The 17,979-nt window shown below is 37.3% G+C and overlaps 1 protein-coding gene across 2 annotated transcripts in view; it reads left to right on the top strand.

Moving 5' to 3' along the window:
• CFAP91 (cilia and flagella associated protein 91) overlaps positions 1-17,979 on the top strand; it is a 70,515-nt gene that overhangs the window by 14,912 nt on the left and 37,624 nt on the right. For both annotated transcript variants that reach the window (XM_059687745.1, XM_059687744.1), the window contains exon 6: positions 13,412-13,593. In XM_059687745.1, the coding sequence (XP_059543728.1) occupies positions 13,412-13,593 (182 nt within the window). The remainder of the gene's footprint in view (positions 1-13,411; positions 13,594-17,979) is intronic.

Raw genomic sequence — 17,979 nt, 5'->3', positions numbered from 1 at the left:
AGAAGTTATTTAGAGAGAAGGAAAATAATATAGGTCAGAAACTTGGATCTATGTAAAGAGAAGAGTGTCAAAGATAAGATAAATGAAGGTAAAATAAACACTTTTACTTTTCTTAATTGATTTAACATATGACAGGTTGTTCAAAATAATATTAACAGTATATTTGATTATGTGTGCTTGTGTATATATTTTATGTCAGAATGAATGAAACAGCTCAGCCAGCATGGCTCAGTGGTTGAGCATTGACCTATGAGCCAGGAGGTCATGGTTCGATTCCCAGTCAGGGCACGTGCCTGGGTTGCCGGTTCGATCCCAGTGTGGGGCATGCAGGAGGCAGCCAACTGATGGTTCTCTCCCATCATTGATGTTTCTCCCTCTCCCTTCATCTCTAAAATCAATAAAAATGCATTAAAAGAAAGAATAGATGAAACAACAAGAACCAATATATCTTGTCAACACAAAACCCATTTTAAATATAAAGACATGAATAGATTAAAAGTAAGTGGATGGAGAAAATATATATACCATACTAACACCAATTAAAAGAAAGCAGCAGCAATTATAATTTTACATAAAGCAGACTTCAAAGTAAGAAAAATTATCAGGGATAAAGAAAAATAGATTAGTCTACTATTATAGTTGGTGACTTCAACATCCTTCTATCAGAAATGGATACATCTTGCAGGCAGAAAAATCAGTAAGGCCCTAGTTGAACTCAACACCACCATCAATCAACTGAATATAATTGATATTTATAGGCAACTTCATCCAAAAACAGCAGGATACATTCTTATTAAACTTACATGGAACATTCACCAAGGTAGACCACATTCTAGGCTATAAAACACAATTTAACAAACATAAAAGCATAGAAATTACACCATGACCACAATAGAAGTAAACTAGAAATTAATAATAAATAACTGAAAATCCCCCAAATACATAAAGGTTAAACAAAACATTTCTAAATAATAACACGTGGGTCAAAGAAGAAATCTCAAGAGATATGAAAATAATATTTTGAACTAAATGAAAAAGATAATACAACTTATTAAAATTTGTGGAATGCAGTGAAAGCAGTACTTAAAAGGAAATTTATAGTACTGAAAGCATATATCAGAAAGAAGAAATATCTAAAATCAATCATCTAAGCTTTCCCTTGGGAAACTAGAAAAAGAAGAGCAAATTAAATCCAAAGGAAACAGAAGAAAAGAAATAATAAGAATTAGAGTATAAATCAATGGAATTGATTAAGGAAATCAGTAGAGAAAATCAACAAAACCAAAAGCTGATTCTTTGAAAAAGATCACTCAAATTGATGAGCCTCTAACCAGGCTAATTAAGAAGAAAAGAAAAAAAAAAAAAAAAAAGGCCAGCATTGTCTTAATACCAAAAGCAAAGACATTTTTTTAAAAAATAAGAAAACTACAGACTAATGTATCTAATAATCATAGGCATAAACAATCTCAAGAAAATATTAACAAATTGTATTCAACAATGTATAAAAAATGTTACACAATCCAACCAAGTAGTATTTATCATGGGTGCGCGAAGCTGGTTCAGCATTTATAAATCAATTAATGCAATCCATCACATCAAAAGGCTAAAAAAGAAAAATCACATGATCATATTAATAGAGACAAAAAAAGTATTTGTTGGTATCCAATACTCATTCGTGATAAAAAAAAAATAAAGAAAAGAACTTCCAATAAACTAAAAATAGAGGAGAATTTCTTCAACATGTACAAAAATCTACATCATACTTAATGGTGAGAAACTCGAAGCCTTCCCAGTAAGATCAGGAATAAGGCAAGAATGTCCCCTCTCACCACTCCTTTTCAACATTGTACTGGAAGTCCTAGCCAATGCAATGAGACAAGAAAAGGAAATAAAAGGTTTACCAATTGGGAAGGAAGAAATAAAACTGTCTTTGTTAGCAGATGAATGTTTATCTATGTAGAATATGACAGAATTGACTAAAAAAACCCTCCTGGAACTAACAAGTGATTATAGCAAGGTTGTAGGAAACAAGGTTAATATACAAAGGTTAATTGTTTTCCTATATATTAGCAACAAACAAGTAGAATTTTAAATTAAAAACACAATACCATTTACATTAAGATCCAAAAAATGAAAAAACTTAGATATAAATTTAATAATATATATAAGACCTATGTGAGGAAAACTGCAAAACTTTGATGAAAGAAATCAAAGGACTAAGTAAATGTAGAGATAGTCCATGTTCATGGATAGGAAGATTCAATATTATCAAGATGTCAGTTCTTCCCAACTTGATCTATAGATTCAATCTCAACCAAAATCCCCACAAGTTATTTTGTTGATATAGAAAAAATGATTCTAGAACTTATATGAAGAGGCAAAAGACCCAGAATAGTTAGCACAGTATTGAAGAACAAAATTGGAGACGACACTACCTGACTTCACGACATATTATGAACTTGTAATCAAGGCAGTGTGGTACTAGGGAAAGAAAAGGCAAATAGATCAATGAAGTGGAACAGAGAGCCTAGAAATAGACCCATATAAACATAATAAACTGATATTTGACAAAGAGAACAATGGAGCAAGGTCAGTCTTTTTAACATATGGCCCTGGAACAACTAGATTGTCTACATTGAAAAAAAAAAAAAAAGAATCTTGTCCAGCCAGCGTGGCTCAGTGTTTGAGAAGCAACCTATGAACCAGGAGGTCACAGTTGGATTCCTGGTCAAGACACATGTCCAGGTTGCAGGCTCAATCCCTAGTAGGGGGAATGCCAGGGTTGCAGGAGGCAGCCAATCAATGTTACTGATTATTGATGTTTTTACCTCTCTCTTCCTCTCTGAAATCAATAAAGTATATATATTAAAAAAAACTTAATCTAAACACAGACCTTACACCCTTCACAAAATTTAACTCAAAATGAATCACAGACTTCAATGTAGAATGCAAAACTATAAAACTCTTAGAAGGTAACATAAGGGAAAAACTAGATAACCTTGGGTATGTCAATGACTTTTTGACACAACACCAAAAGCATGATCCATTAAATAAGTGATGGATAATCTGGACTTCATTAAAATTTAAAACTTCTGATCTATTATAGACAATGTCATTAGGATAAGACAAATTACAGAATAGGAGAAAGTATTTACAAAAGGCATCCTATATAATAAAACCATAATATGCAAATCAACTGAAAGATGGAATGACCAGTCACTATGACACGCACTGACTACTAGGGGGGCAGATGCTCAATGCAGAAACTGCCCCCTGGTGGTCAGTGCGCTCCCACAGGGGGAGCGCAACTCAGCCAGAAGTCAGGCTCACAGCTGGTTAACACAGTGGTGGTGGCGGGAGCCTCTCCCGCCTCCATGGCAGCGCTAAGGACCCCTCGGAGGATGTCTGCCTGCCCGCTTAGGCCCACTCCCCGCCACTGAGGGGTCCTGGATGTGAGAGGGAGCAGGCCGAGCTGAAGGAACACCCCCCCCCCCCGCCCCTTTCTGCAGTGCACGAATGTCATGCACCAGGCCTCTAGTATTTAATAAAGGACTATTATCCAAAACATGCAAAAAAACACAAACACCCTCCTAAAACTCAACAATAAGAAAACAACCTGATTTTAAAAATGGCAAAAGACCTTAACAGACACCTCACCAAAGAAGATTAATAGATGACAAATAAGCATCTGAAAAGATGGTCTACATCATATGTCATCAGGGAAATGCAAATTCAAACAATGAGATACCACTACACTCCTATCAGAATGGACAAAATCTAGAACACTGGCTACATCAAATGTGGAGCAATAGGAACTCTCATTCATTGCTGGTGGGAATACAAAATGCTACAGTCACTTTGGAGATAGTTTGGCAATTTTTTACAAAAATAAACATACTTTTACCATATGATCCAGCAATTGTACTCCTTGGTATTTACCCAAAGGAGTTGAAAACTTATGTCCACAAAAAACCTGCATCCAGATGTTTACTGAAGCTTTATTCATAATTGCCAAAGCTTGGAAGCAACCAAAATGTTCTTCAACAGGTGAATGGATAAATTGAAGTACATCAAGACAATGGAATATTATTTAGCACTAAAAAAAAAGAGCTGTCAAGCCATGAAATGACATAGAAGAAAACAAAATTACTACTAAGAGAAAGAAAACAATTGAAAAGGCTCTATACCAGCCGTGGGCAAACTACGGCCCGCGGGCCGGATCCGGCCCGTTTGAAATGAATAAAACTAAAAAAAAAAAAGACCGTACCCTTTTATGTAATGATGTTTACTTTGAATTTATATTAGTTCACACAAACATTCCATCCATGCTTTTGTTCCGGCCCTCCGGTCCAGTTTAAGAACCCATTGTGGCCCTCGAGTCAAAAAGTTTGCCCACCCCTGCTCTATACTGTATGATTCCAACTATATGACATTCTGGAAAATGTACAACTATGGAGATTAATAAAAACAAAAATTTGTTGCCAGTGTTTTGGGGTTGGGGAGGAATTAATAGGGGGAGCACAGAGGATTTTTAGGGTAAGGAAAATACTTTGTATGATACTGTAGTGGTGGACATATGTTGTTATACATGGATACATATATGTAAGAATTTGTCCAAACCCATAGAATGTACAACACCAACATTGAGGCCTAATGTAAACTATGGACTTGGGGTGACTATGCTATGTCAATGTAGGTTCATCACTTCTAACAAATGTACCACTCTGGAGAGTGATGTTGATAATGGGGCAGCTATGCATGTGCCCCTATGCAGAGTGTATTGTATATGGGAAATCTCTGTACCTTCTTTTCAATTTTGCTGTGAACCTAAAACAGCTCTAAAAATATTGTCTTTAAAAAATAGAAACATTCAGTAGCACACAGACTAACAGAACAGGATTTGGTAGCTTTGTGAGGTCCCTCTTTATGTGTAGTTTTGTTGGGGTGGAAGGGAAAATCTAGAAGACTATGGTGTGGCCGACTGTGCATGCTCCTGGTGCCTGGACGGTAGTGAAGGAGGCAGGGCCTGGATTGAGGGAATAGAGCAGCGGTAAGGACACCAGAGCCAGAGTGAGTGTGTCTGAGGATGGGATTCAGGACAAAGCAGGGCTCAAGCCAAAGAGGGAGCAGATGTGGGGTCTCTCTGGTTTGGGGTCCTGATTGAGGTTGGGAATAGGTGGGAAAGAGATTATTCATTGCTCTTTCTTATTCAGATTTTGTTCTCCCTAAACCAACTGAAATGGAAAAAGGGACTAGGTTGGAAAAATAACAAGTTAGTTAGGAAAGAAACTATATTAAGTTACCATAGACTTCTGGGAAATTAGCATTCCTCCTTTGTATCCTCTCCTCCGACCCACCTGGAAACATACCATGTGATCAGAAACCTTAGTCAGAAGGATTCATTAGGTTTTATCATAATCTCAGCACATTCAATCAGATGGTTGAAATGTGTAACTATTTAATTTGGAAGACAAGAATTCTCTTGATTCAAACTAATGGCATTGTAATCAACACTAATAAAAGAGAAAAATGGTAATTGGCGTACGAGCTACCCTTTTCATTGGCTAATCAGGGCTATATGCAAATTAACTGCCAACTAAGATTGGCAGTTAACTGCCAACAAGATGGCGGTTAATTTGCATATGTAGGCACAATGCAGGGAGGCGAAAGGGAAAGCAGGAAGAAGCCCCCTGCCACTGACAGTGATCGGAAACCCAGGGGGGAGCTAAGAGCTGGGGGGCAGGGCAAAGGTGGCCCTGGGGCCCCCCAGCCATGATCGGAGAATCAGGTGCCTTTTCCGCCCTGGCCAGTGATAGCAGGAAGTAGGGGTGGAGCCAGCGATGGGAGCTGGGCACGGTCGAAGCTGGCAGTCCCAGGAGCTAGGGGTCTCTTGCCTGGGCCTAAAGCGAGGCCCACGATCGCGGGGCCGCTGCCACTGCGGGTCCCCGCTGCCCGGGCCGGACGCCTAGGCCAGAGGCATTAGGCCTGGGCCGGGGCGGAGCCTGCAACTGCGGGGAGCTGGGGGTCCCCTGCCCAGGCCTGACACCTCTGCCGGAGGCCTCAGGCCTGGTCAAGGGGCCAATCCTGTGATTGGAGGGTGATGGGGGTCAACGCCTGAGGGCTCCCAGTATGTGAGAGGGGGCAGGCTGGGCTGAGGGACACTCCCCCCCCCCCCACACACACACCCAGTGCACGAATTTCGTGCACCGGGCCCCTAGTATAATAATATTCATATTATTCATATTTGGAATGACATAAAGCAGATTTGAAGTTATTTCCTGAAGTAGAAATTACAGTCGAATAATTTCTGCTGAAAGCATAAGAAACTAGGAATACTATGTTATCTAACATGTTAGAAATTCTTAGCAACTGCTGAAAAAAATGAAATCATTTTTATAATTCAACATTACAATTCAACATTAAAAATAATTTAAAGCACTGATCTTTTACAGGTCCAACCTCCAAACAGGGGTTTCTTTCTAACGGCTTGAGGTGCATTTTTCTTAGAGTTAAACTGTCTATACTGTGCTCACTTATAAGCACTTCCCATTGCCTTGCTTTTTCAAAACGGAAATCTCTCTCTTATTTTGCCATATTTGGTTATTTGTTTATGTAATTTAATCAATTCTTCTACCAACTTCAAAGTGTTTTCATTTAAATATATATATATATATATATATATATGTATATGTATATGTATATGTATATGTATATGTATATATATATATTTTCCCCTTATTTTCAAACTAGTACATGTCTAGGTTAAAATAAGTTTCAAAATTCAGAAAACTATAAACATGAAAAAATTTTCTCTATAATCCTACTATTCAGAAACAACTGCTGTTATTATCTTATTGTATACCATCTAGGAATTTTCTATGCACAAAACAGTTTTTAAAAACATAAAAATGTACTACATTATGATACTGCTTAATAATGTCCTCTCTTTCTACTTTATATTAAATCTTAGACATTTTTGTATGTCCATACATATTAGATTACATTGTTACTTTTAATTGCAGCATAAATTCTGTTATGGGTATACCATATTATTTTAAACAATTCTTCTATTGATGGTGATCATTTAAGTTTGTAATTTTTTACTCTTATAAATGATACTTTATGAACATGTTTGCTTATATCTTTGTACACTTGTCCAGTTATTTCCTAGGATAAATTCCTAGGAGAACAATTGCTGGGGCAGAAGGGTACTTTAAGGGTTTGATATATATATATATTGATCAATTTCCTGCTAATTGGGTTGTAGCTATTTGTATTTCCAGCAACAGTTTATGAGAATTCCTGTCTTTTTCACAACTTCATCAATGCTAGGTGCTTTCAATTTTTAAAATATTTACCGATAACAATAAAAGCATAATATGCTAATTAGACTGGACATCCTTCCTGCTGGACAAAGCCGCAGTGGGCGGGGCCATGGCAGTGTTGGGAGGAGGCTGGGGCCAAGGCCCTTACATGAATTTTGTGCATTGGGCCTCTAGTGTGATATAATAAAATAGCATCTCGCTGTTTTAACTTACTTTTTCTGATTACTAGTTATGTTCATTATCTTTTCATAGGTTTTTTTAGAAGTTTTACTCTCTGTTTTGTGAATTTACCCATTTTTCTGTGGATATCTGTCTTATTGATTTACAAGAGCTTTTTATATAGAAGGCTGCTTTTCTTTTCTTTTTTTATTGCTTAAAATATTACAAAGAGTAGTACATTTGTCTCCTTTTTTCCCCCCTTGACCTTCCCCCAGCCTCCCCTACCCCCCCGTGTCTTGTGTCCATTGGTTATGCTTATATGCATGTATACAAGTCCTTTGGTTAATCTCATACCCTCCCCCCCCACCCCCCCAGCCTTCCTGCTGTAGTTTGACAGTCTGCTTAATGCTGCTCTGCCTCCGTATCTATTTTTGTTCATCAGTAGTTTATAATGGTCTTTATTATCCATAAATGAGTGAGATCATGTGGTATTTTTCTTTCACTGACTGGCTTATTTCACTTAGCATAATGCTCTCCAGTTCCATCCATGACGTTGCAAATGGTAAGAATTCCTTCTTTTTTACAGCAGCATAGTATTCCATCGTGTAGATGTACCACAGTTTTCTAATCCATTCATCTGTTGATGGGCACTTAGGCTGTTTCCAAATCTTAGCTATGGTGAATTGTGCTGCTATGAACATAGGGATGCATATATCCTTTCTGATTGGTGTTTCTGGTTTCTTGGGATATATTTCTAGAAGTGGGATCACTGGGTCAAATGGGAGTTCCATTTTTAGTTTTTTGTGGAAACTCCATACTGTCTTCCATAGTGGCTGCACCAGTCTGCATTCCCACCAGCAGAGCACGGGTGTTCCCTTTTCTCCGCATCCTCTCCAGCACTTGTTGTTTTTTGATTTGTTGATGATAGCCATTCTGACAGGTGTGAGATGGTATCTCATTGTCGTTTTGATTTGCATCTCTTGGATGATTAGTGACTTGGAGCATGTTTTCATATGTCTCTTGGCTTTCTGAATGTCCTCTTTTGAAAAGTGTCAATTTAGGTCCTTTGCACATTTATTGATTGGATTGTTAATCTTCCTTTTGTTAAGTTGTATAAGTTCCCTATCAATGTTGGAGATTAAACCCTTATCGGTGATAACATGGCAAATATGTTCTCCCATGCAGTGAGCTTTTTTGTTATTTTGTTGATGGTTTCTTCTGCTGTGCAGAAGGTTTTTATTTTGATGTAGTCCCATTTGTTTATTTTCTCTTTAGTTTCCAATGCACTAGGAGATGTATCGGTGAAGAAATTGCTTTGGCATAAGTCTGAGATTTTGTTGCCTTTGGATTCCTCTAGTATTTTTATGGTTTCCTGTCTTACATTTAAGTCCTTTATCCATTTTGAGTTTATTTTTGTGTATGGTGTAAGTTGGTGGTCTAGTTTCATTTTTTGCATGTATCTGTCCAATTTTCCCAGCACCATTTATTTAAGAAACTGTCTTGACTCCATTGTATGCTCTTACCTCCTTTGTCAAATATTAATTGAGCCTATTGGTTCGGGTCGATTTCTTGATTCTCTATTCTATTCCATTGATCTATATGTCTGTTCTTGTGCCAGTACCAGGCAGTTTTGAGAACAGCTTTGTAATACAGCTTGATATCTGGTATTGAGATCCCACCTACTTTGATCTTCTTTCTCAGGATCGCTGCAGCTATTCGGGGTCTTATTTTATTCCAGATGAATTTTTGGAGAGTTTGTTCTAGGTTTGTGAAATGTTGGTATTTTAATGGGGCATGCGTTGAATTTATAGATTGCTTTGGGTAGTATGGACATTTTAATGATGTTGATTCTACCAACCCATGAACATGGTATGTTCTTCCATCTGTTTATGTCTTCCACTATCTCTTTTTTCAACGTCCTGTAGTTTTCTGAGTAGAGGTCTTTTACCTCTTTAGTTAAGTTTATTCCTAGGCATCTTAATTTTTTTGGTGCGATGGTAAACGGGATTGTTTTTTAAGTCTCTCTTTCTGTAAGTTCATTATTAGTGTATAGAAATGCCATAGATTTCTTGGGGTTAATTTTGTATCCTACTACATTGCCGAATTCATTTATTAAGTCTAATAGTTTTTTGATGGGGTCTTTAGGGTTTTTTATGTACAATATCATGTCATCTGCGAATAAGGACAGTTTTACTTCTTCTTTTCCAATTTGGATGAATTTTATTTCTTCTTCTTGTCTAATTGCAATGGCTAACACTTCCAGTACTATATCGAACAGGAATGGTGAGAGTGGGCATCCCTGTCTTGTTTCTGTTCTTAGGGGAAATGGTTTTAGTTTTTGCCCATTGAGTATGATGTTGGCTGTGGGTTTGTCATATATGGCTTTTATTATGTTGAGGTATGATCCTTCTACTCCTGCCTTACTGAGAGTTTTTATCAAAAATGGGTGTTGGATTTTGTCAAATGCTTTTTCTGCATCAATTGATATGATTATGTGGTTTTTATCTCTCAATTTGTTTATGTGATGTCTTATGTTTATTGGTTTGTGGATATTGTACCATCCTTGCATCCCTGGGATAAATCCTACTTGGTCATTATGTATGATCTTTCTGATGTACTGCTGGATCTGATTTGCTAGGATTTTGTTGAGGATTTTGTTATCTATGTTCACGAGGGGTATTGGCCTGTAATTCTCTTTCATTGTGTTGTCTTTATCTGGTTTTGGTATGAGGGTGATGCTGGCTTCATAGAATGAGCTTGGAAGTGTTCCTCCCTCTTGAATTTTTTGGAATAGTCTGAGGAGGATAGGTTTTGGTTGTTCCTTGAATGTTTGGTAAAACTCCCCTGTGAAGCCATCTGGCCCTGGGCTTTTGTTTGCTGGAAGCTTTTTGATTGCTGCTTCAATTTCTTCCATAGTTATTGGCCTATTGAGATTTTTAGCTTCTTCCTGATTAAGTTTTGGAATGTTGTATTTTTCTAGGAATATGTCCATTTCCTCCAGGTTGTCTAGTTTGTTGGAATAGAGTTGTTCATAGTATTTTTTAACAATCCTTTGTATTTCTGTGGGGTCTGTTGTTATTTTGCCTCTTTCATTTCTGATTTTGTTTATTTGGGTCCTCTCTCTTTGCTTCTTGGTGAGCCTGGCTAGAGGTTCATCAATCTTGTTTATCCTTTCAAAGAACCAGCTCTTGGTTTTGTTGATCTTTTGCATTGTTTTTTTTGGTCTCTATGTCGTTTTCTTTATTATTTCCTTCCTTCTGCTTACACTGGGCTTTTCTTGTTGCTCTCTTTCTAGCTCTTTGAGTTGTAGGGTTAGGTAAGTTGTGGGCAAACTCATGAGTCAACAGAGCCAAATATCAATAGTACAGTGATTGAAATTTCTTTTGAGAGCCAAATTATTTAAACTTAAACTATATAGATGGATACATTGTTATTAACTTAATTAGGGTACTCCTAAGGCTTAGGAAGAGCCACACTCAAGGGGCCAAAGAGCCACATGTGGCTCGCAAGCCGCAGTTTACCAACCATGGGGTTAGGTAATTTATTATCATTGTTTCTTGTTTTTTGCAGTAGGCTTGTAGAGCTATGAACTTCCCTCTCAAGACTGCTTTCGCTGTGTCTCATAAGTTTTGGATTATTGTGTTTTCATTGTGGTTTGTTGCCATGATGGTTTTTATTTCTTCTTTGATCTCTCTGGTAACCCAGTCATTGTTTAATAGCATGCTATTTAGTCTCCATGTGTTTGACTTTTTTGGATTGTTTTTATTGTAGTTGGTTTCCAGTTTTATGCCATTGTGATCTGAGAAGATGCTTGATATGATTTCTATCTTCCTGAATTTGAAGAGACTTTGCCTGTGACCCAATATATGGTCTATCTTTGAAAATGACCCATGTGCACCTGAGAAGAATGTATATTCTGTGGCTTTGGGATGAAATGTTCTGAAGGTGACAATTAATTCCATCTGATCTAGTGAGTCATTTAGGATTGATGTTTCTTTGCTGATTTTTTGTTTAGAGGATTTGTCCAATGGTGATAATGAGGTATTAAAGTCCCCTACTGTGATTGTATTGCTGTCAATCTCTCCCTTATCTCCTCCAGAATTTTTTCATGTATTTTGGTGCTCCTATATTGGGTGCGTATATGTTTACCAGAGTTATTTCTTCTTGTTGAATTGCTCCCTTTAGTATTATGAAGTGGCCTTCCTCATCTCTTTTTATGTCCTTCACTTTGAGATCTAATTTGTCAGATATAAGTATTGCTACCCCAGCTTTTTTTTTCATTTTCATTCGCCTGAAAAACTTTTTTCCATCCCTTCACCATCAATCTGTGTGCGTCTTTTTTTCTGAGGTGGGTTTCCTGTAGACAGCAGATATATGGGTCATGTTTTCTTATTCACTCAGTTACCCTATGTCTTTTGATTGGGGCATTTAATCCATTTACATTTAAAGTTATTATTGATAGATACTTGTTTGTCGCCATTTTTATTCTTTACCCCTGTTCTCCTTCTTTGTTTCCTATTTTTTTCTTTTTACAGCAGACCCTTTAGCATTTCTTGCATTGCTGGTTTGGTAGTAATAAACTCCCATAGTCCTTTTTTGTCTGTGAAGCTCCTGATTTCACCCTCAATTTTGATTGATAGCCTTGCTGGGTACAGTATTCTTGGATTCAGAACCTTGCTTTGCATGACTTTGTATATTTCATTCCATTCCCTTCTTGCCTGATGTGTTTTTGTTGAGAAATCAGTCGCTAGTCTGATGGGGGACCCTTGGTAGGTAACTTTCTGTCTCTCTCTGGCCGCTTTTTAGATTCTTGTTTTGTCGTTGGTGTTTGCCAATTTAATTATAATGTGCCTTGGCGTCAGTCTTTTGGGGTTCATTTTATTTGGGACTCTGTGAGCTTCTTGGATTTGTATGAGTTTTTTCTTCCCTATATCAGGGAAGTTTTCTGTTATTATTTCTTTTTTAAAAAAATATATTTTATTGATTTTTTACAGAGAAGAAGGGAGAGGGATAGAGAGTTAGAAACAGCGATGAGAGAGATCGACCAGCTGCCTCCTGCACACCCCCTAGTGGGGATGTGCCCGCAACCAAGGTACATGCCCTTGACGGGAATCGAACCTGGGACCCTTGAGTCCGCAGGCCGGCGCTCTATCCACTGAGCCAAACCGGTTCGGCACTGTTATTATTTCTTCAAACAGGTTTTCTATTCCTTGCTCAGTTTCCTCTCCTTCTGGCACCCCTATTGGCTGCTTATTTTTTTTAATCATATGTTGCAAAACCCATTTCCAAGTGTGTCATTCACATTTTAAATTTGTTTATTATGTTTTGAGGTTTAGAAGTTTCAACTTAAATTTAATTCTTTTGTTCATTTTCTTTTATGGTTTTTGGCTTTTCAGATGATATTTTCACTTATATTTTCCGTTAGAACTTTATTAGTCTTATTTTTAAATTAAACACATTAAATGATCTGTAATTAATTTTTGTGCAAGGGATGAGTTTTTATTCTCTTTTTTTGCTCCTGTATTTGTATTTCTGAATGGGAAAAGCTAAAATTTGGTGTGTAACTAAATACAGAGAGGAAGGAAACCAGATAAATAGCAATTCTGAGTAGGTTCAGAAGTGATTGTATGACTTCCTAGAATCGACCTTTTACAGCTCTATATACGACAGCCCTGCCCAATGATACACAGATAGGCATTTTGTGGGTAGATCTAGGTTTTTCTACCCCTTTAGTTTCTTGGAAGAGGTACAAAAAAAAAAAAAAAGTCAGTTCTCTCAAGATTATTTGGCATAATCCTTGTTAAACTGAATTTGTAACTTTGGGCCTGTCAATGTTAAGGGGAAAAGGATTTATTTCTACTTGAGTGTATAGTATTCTAAGCAATTGTATCGGGTTTTAATTTTTTTAAAATAATTTTCCCTTTTAGAAAAGAGACATATACTTTTCCTCCTGGTTCGTCTAAGCGCCCACCCACCCCTTCAAAGTACACTGTGGGCATTCAGACGGATTATCGTGATTCCGAAGTTCAAACAGACCCGTATTCTCCAGAATACATAGTATGTCAGGATTCAATCCCTGAGCTCTTGACCCTGGCTACTCTGACTTGGGGTGAGTTGGTAATTCTCTTGTATATTTGAAGATGATAGTCCTGATAACCTTGCTGGCTATTGAGTTCCTGGAAATTCAGAGCACATAGAAGCAACTGTGGTTTAAAGTGTCTTGCTCAGTAGAGCTACTTTATAGACTCATTCTTTTTCTAATACGTTACAAAAATTTAATTCTCACCTGAGGATATTTTTATTTGTTTGTTTGTTTGTTTGTTTGTTTAGAGAGGAGCAGGAGAGAGAGAGAAACATTGATGTGAGAGAGAAACAGCTGTGAGTTTCCTCCCATATGCGCCACCCTAACTGAGAATTGAACCTGCAACCTTTTGGTGTACGGGACAATCGAACACCAAATCGAACCACCAATCAGTCAAACCACCCAGCAAGGACCTTTGTGTGATAGTATTTTTGTTCAAAGAGAGCTATACCCTTTTCACTGTAAGCAGGCTTATTGTACTTTATCTTGAAGCTAATGTTATATATCGGCTAAATTTATTCCCCAATCAATGCTCTTTATTTTTTTTAAGTTAAATGTATTGGGGGTAAGATTGGTTACTAACATTATATAATTTTCAGGTGTACAGATTATAATTCTACATCTGTGTCTAATTACAGAAGTCTAGTTTCCTTCCATTACCATTTATTTAACCCCCTTTACTCGCTTTGCCCTCTCACCCTTCACCCCCTTTCGCCTCTGGTAACCACAATCTATGAGTTTGTTTTTGTTTGTTTTGTTATTTACTCTTTGTTTTATATTCCACATATGAAAAGGGAACCATTGTACATTGTTGATGAGAATATAAGTTAGTACAGGAAAATAATGTGAAAGTTCCTTAAAAAATTAAGAATAGAAATACGGTGTGATCCAGCAATTCCTCCTTTGGGTTTTACCTGAAAAATATGAAAACACTTATCTGTAAAGATATCTGTCCCATTATGTTCACTGCAACATTATTTATAATAGCCAAGGCAATCTAAGCATCTATCCATTGGTGGATGCAGAAATAAGTCAGTCGGTTTAATTTTGTGGTTGCTTTGCTGACTACTCACTGTTTATCCTGGTGAGTCAGCTCCTTTTCACTGAGCAATCTATTTTCCTTCTTTACACATAATTTGAATGTATACTACTGAATGCATATTTCAACATGTTATAATGTTTTCTTACTTTTCCAAAATACCTCGGAATTTATCAAAGCTCTCTTACATACCTTATTGGATGATTTGGATGATTTCTTTTGATATCTCTGAAATGTTAATACCTTTCAGGCCCAGAAATTCACTCTTAGAGTGTAATAAAATCTAGCCTAAGCCTACATCATGTGGAACTATAAAAAATTAATAGGAGAAAGGGCCTTTAGGAATTGCTATACATTAGCTTTCAAACTCATTTGATTGTAGCTAGGAAACTGAGAACCAGAGAGGCTGACTCCTCCCGGGCCATGGAGATAGTTACCTGCCTAAAGAGAGGAGGCAGAAAATTTTCTCCTGCCTAGAGGAGGATCTGAAGTCCAGTGCCTGCCTATCTAAGACTTCAGCCAGAACTGAGCCAGGCACTCTGTCTGAGGCTTGGACTTGACCTCTCAGTGTGCTATGGGCTTAGCATTGAGCTGAGTAGGACAAGAGCCAGGTCCTCCAAAGCAAGAGATCTAGGCAGGGGCTCAGAAATGGTTCCCTAGGGCGGAACCCCACTCCTGGGCGCACCGCGGTTGAAGTGTGCCACTGTTCAGGGTGCTCATGAGAGAAATCTGCTGATGACCTCAACCCAGGAATTACAAAGCATTTAAAGGAACACAGACACCAGGAGTGACCCACCAAAAATAAATAAAATGGAAGAATAACTGATTGAGCAAAGTAAGTAAATGGAGCAAGTTGAAAAGGACTTAGGTGTACTTTTTAAATCCTCAAAGAGATGAAGGGGGAAATAGCAACAATGAAAGCAAGAATGGGAGCCATTAAAAGAACCAACTGGAATCATTGAAAGGACTACTAATTAGCATTAGACTTTATTAGAAAACTATGAGTGGAAATTTCTAAGTTAAAAACTTTAGGGGTGACCTCTAAAAAAAAGAAGAAATATATTGTTTCACAAATGGTAGTGGGGAAGAGAGGAAATAACAGAGAGCAGAAAAGGGGAAAAGCAAAGGAAAAACATAGTCAATAGAAAATACATAATAAGATATCAGAAAAGTGTTCAAATATTTTGGTAATCAAAATACATAAAAGTGACTTAAACTTGCTTATTAAAAATATTAGTGGGTTGGACTAATACAAACCCAGCAAAAGCAGCTTGCTATCTATAAAGTAGCACTGAAATGTTGAAAATAAAGAGGTGAAAAATATACTGATAGATAACTCAAAGAAAGTTCATGTAGCAATGTTAATATTAGACCAAAGTTAATCAGAAAACATTAAAAGGAAAAATGAAGTACATGTAACAGTTATAAAAGGACTAGAGGCCTGGTGCATGAAATTCATGCCTGGGGGGTGAGGGTTGTCCCTCAGCCCAGCCTGCACCCTCTCCAATCTGGGACCGGTAGTCGGACATCCCTCTCATAATCCAGGACCGCTGGCTCCTAACCACTCACCTGCCTGCCTGCCTTCCTGATTTCTAACTGCTTCTGCCTGACTGATCACCCCCAACTGCCCTCCCCTGCTGGCCTGATCGCCCCCAACTGCCCTCCCCTGCTGCGACCCGCCTCCTCTGCCGGGACGGCCTCCTCCATGCTGTGCAGAGCCACAGGACCCCCAGGCCTCACTGCGTGGAGCGGCCGCTGGGCCCCACCTCCACTGTGCACACAGCCATCTTGTGATGACGTGAGGGTGTGACAACCACTTGTTCTAGGCTATTATTAGTATAGCTATATCTTTCATGAACTTATAGGTAACATATGTGGACTCAAAATGTAAAGCAAAAATTGGTTAAATCATGAGAAGAAATAGACAATTCCCTACTCATGTGGATTTTAATGTGCCTCTTTCAGATTAAGCTATCAAAAATTAGTAGGGACTAGAGTCGATTTGGGTAGGAAAGATGATTAATGTGCTTCACATAAAAGAGTTTGTGTGTGGTAGGCCATGGCCAGGCTGATGTGGATCTGACTATATATTAAGAAACGAAATGTGGAAGACTTGGCTGTAGCATTGCAGGTAATTAATGGTTCTAGGCTCCTTTGACCCGACAGATCCCTCACTATATTTGTAGTCATTTGATTTGAGAAAGATGCCACTGTGATTCAGTGGAGGAAAGGAGGCCTTTTCAAATAAATGGTGGTGAAACAATTACATATTTATGTGCAAAAAAATGAACTTTAATTCTGATTCCTACTTCAATGCAGTCTCAATAAAAAAAACCCAACAGGTGTGTGTGTGTGTGTGTGTGTGTGTGTAAATTGATAACCTGATTCTAAAATTAATAGGGGAATCTGAAAGGGTCAAAAGTAGCCAAGGCAAATGTGAGAAAACAGAACAAATATACACTACCAGATATAAAGACTTACTATAAAGCTTTAGTAACTAAAAACTATGGCATAGTTGCAAAGATAGACAAATATATCATTGTTACACAATAGAGTCCAGAAATTAACTCACAGATAAATGTCATCTGACTTAAGACAAAGATGAAATGCTAACAATAAAGGGGAAAATGATAAATTGGATCACATTAGAACTAAGAACTTCTTTTCACCAAAAAGCCCCCACATTTAAGACAGTGAAAAGGCAAGCCACAGATGGGAGAAAGTATTTGCAAGTGCTTTACATTTTTAATTTATTTAATCTTCACAAGTTAAGTGAAATATAACTTAAATCAGAAATTAATACTACAGATCTTAAAAAAGGCAAAAGAAGTGGTCATGAGGACCATAAAGTAATTTTTTGGATAAAGATTAATAATATAGCCAAACTTCTTGTTGGAAATAGCAAGACAAAAGACAGAGATACAAAAAATGTGTATTAGGATCAGCAAGGGACATAACCACAGAGTAAATGACTTAAGGACTGTAAGAAAATACTATGCATATCTTTTGCCCTATATTTTAAAAATAGATAAATTACACAATTTTTAAAGAAAATATAAATTACTAAGTTGGTTTCAAGAAGAAATAGCAAACATGAATAGAATAACTGTAGAAAATGACTTGGTAAAAAATTTCTTTTAAGAGCACTAGGACTAAATAGTTTTTCAGATATGTTTACCACCCCTTTAAGGAATAAACTCTATTTTATGCAAATTTTCCAGCAAATAGAAAGAGAGGATAAAGTTAATTTATTCATTTTATGAAGCTAGTGTAGCCTTAATTTGAAAACCGAATAAGGATAATACTAAAACGGAAAACTACAGGGCTGTCTCACGAAGAAAATGCAAAAATTCTAAATGAAATACCATCAATCA

The sequence above is a fragment of the Myotis daubentonii genome, chromosome 3 (genome assembly GCF_963259705.1).
Source record: "Myotis daubentonii chromosome 3, mMyoDau2.1, whole genome shotgun sequence".
In the NCBI taxonomy this organism is placed as follows: Eukaryota; Metazoa; Chordata; class Mammalia; order Chiroptera; family Vespertilionidae; genus Myotis; species Myotis daubentonii.
This window is presented reverse-complemented; position numbering and strand designations above follow the sequence as displayed.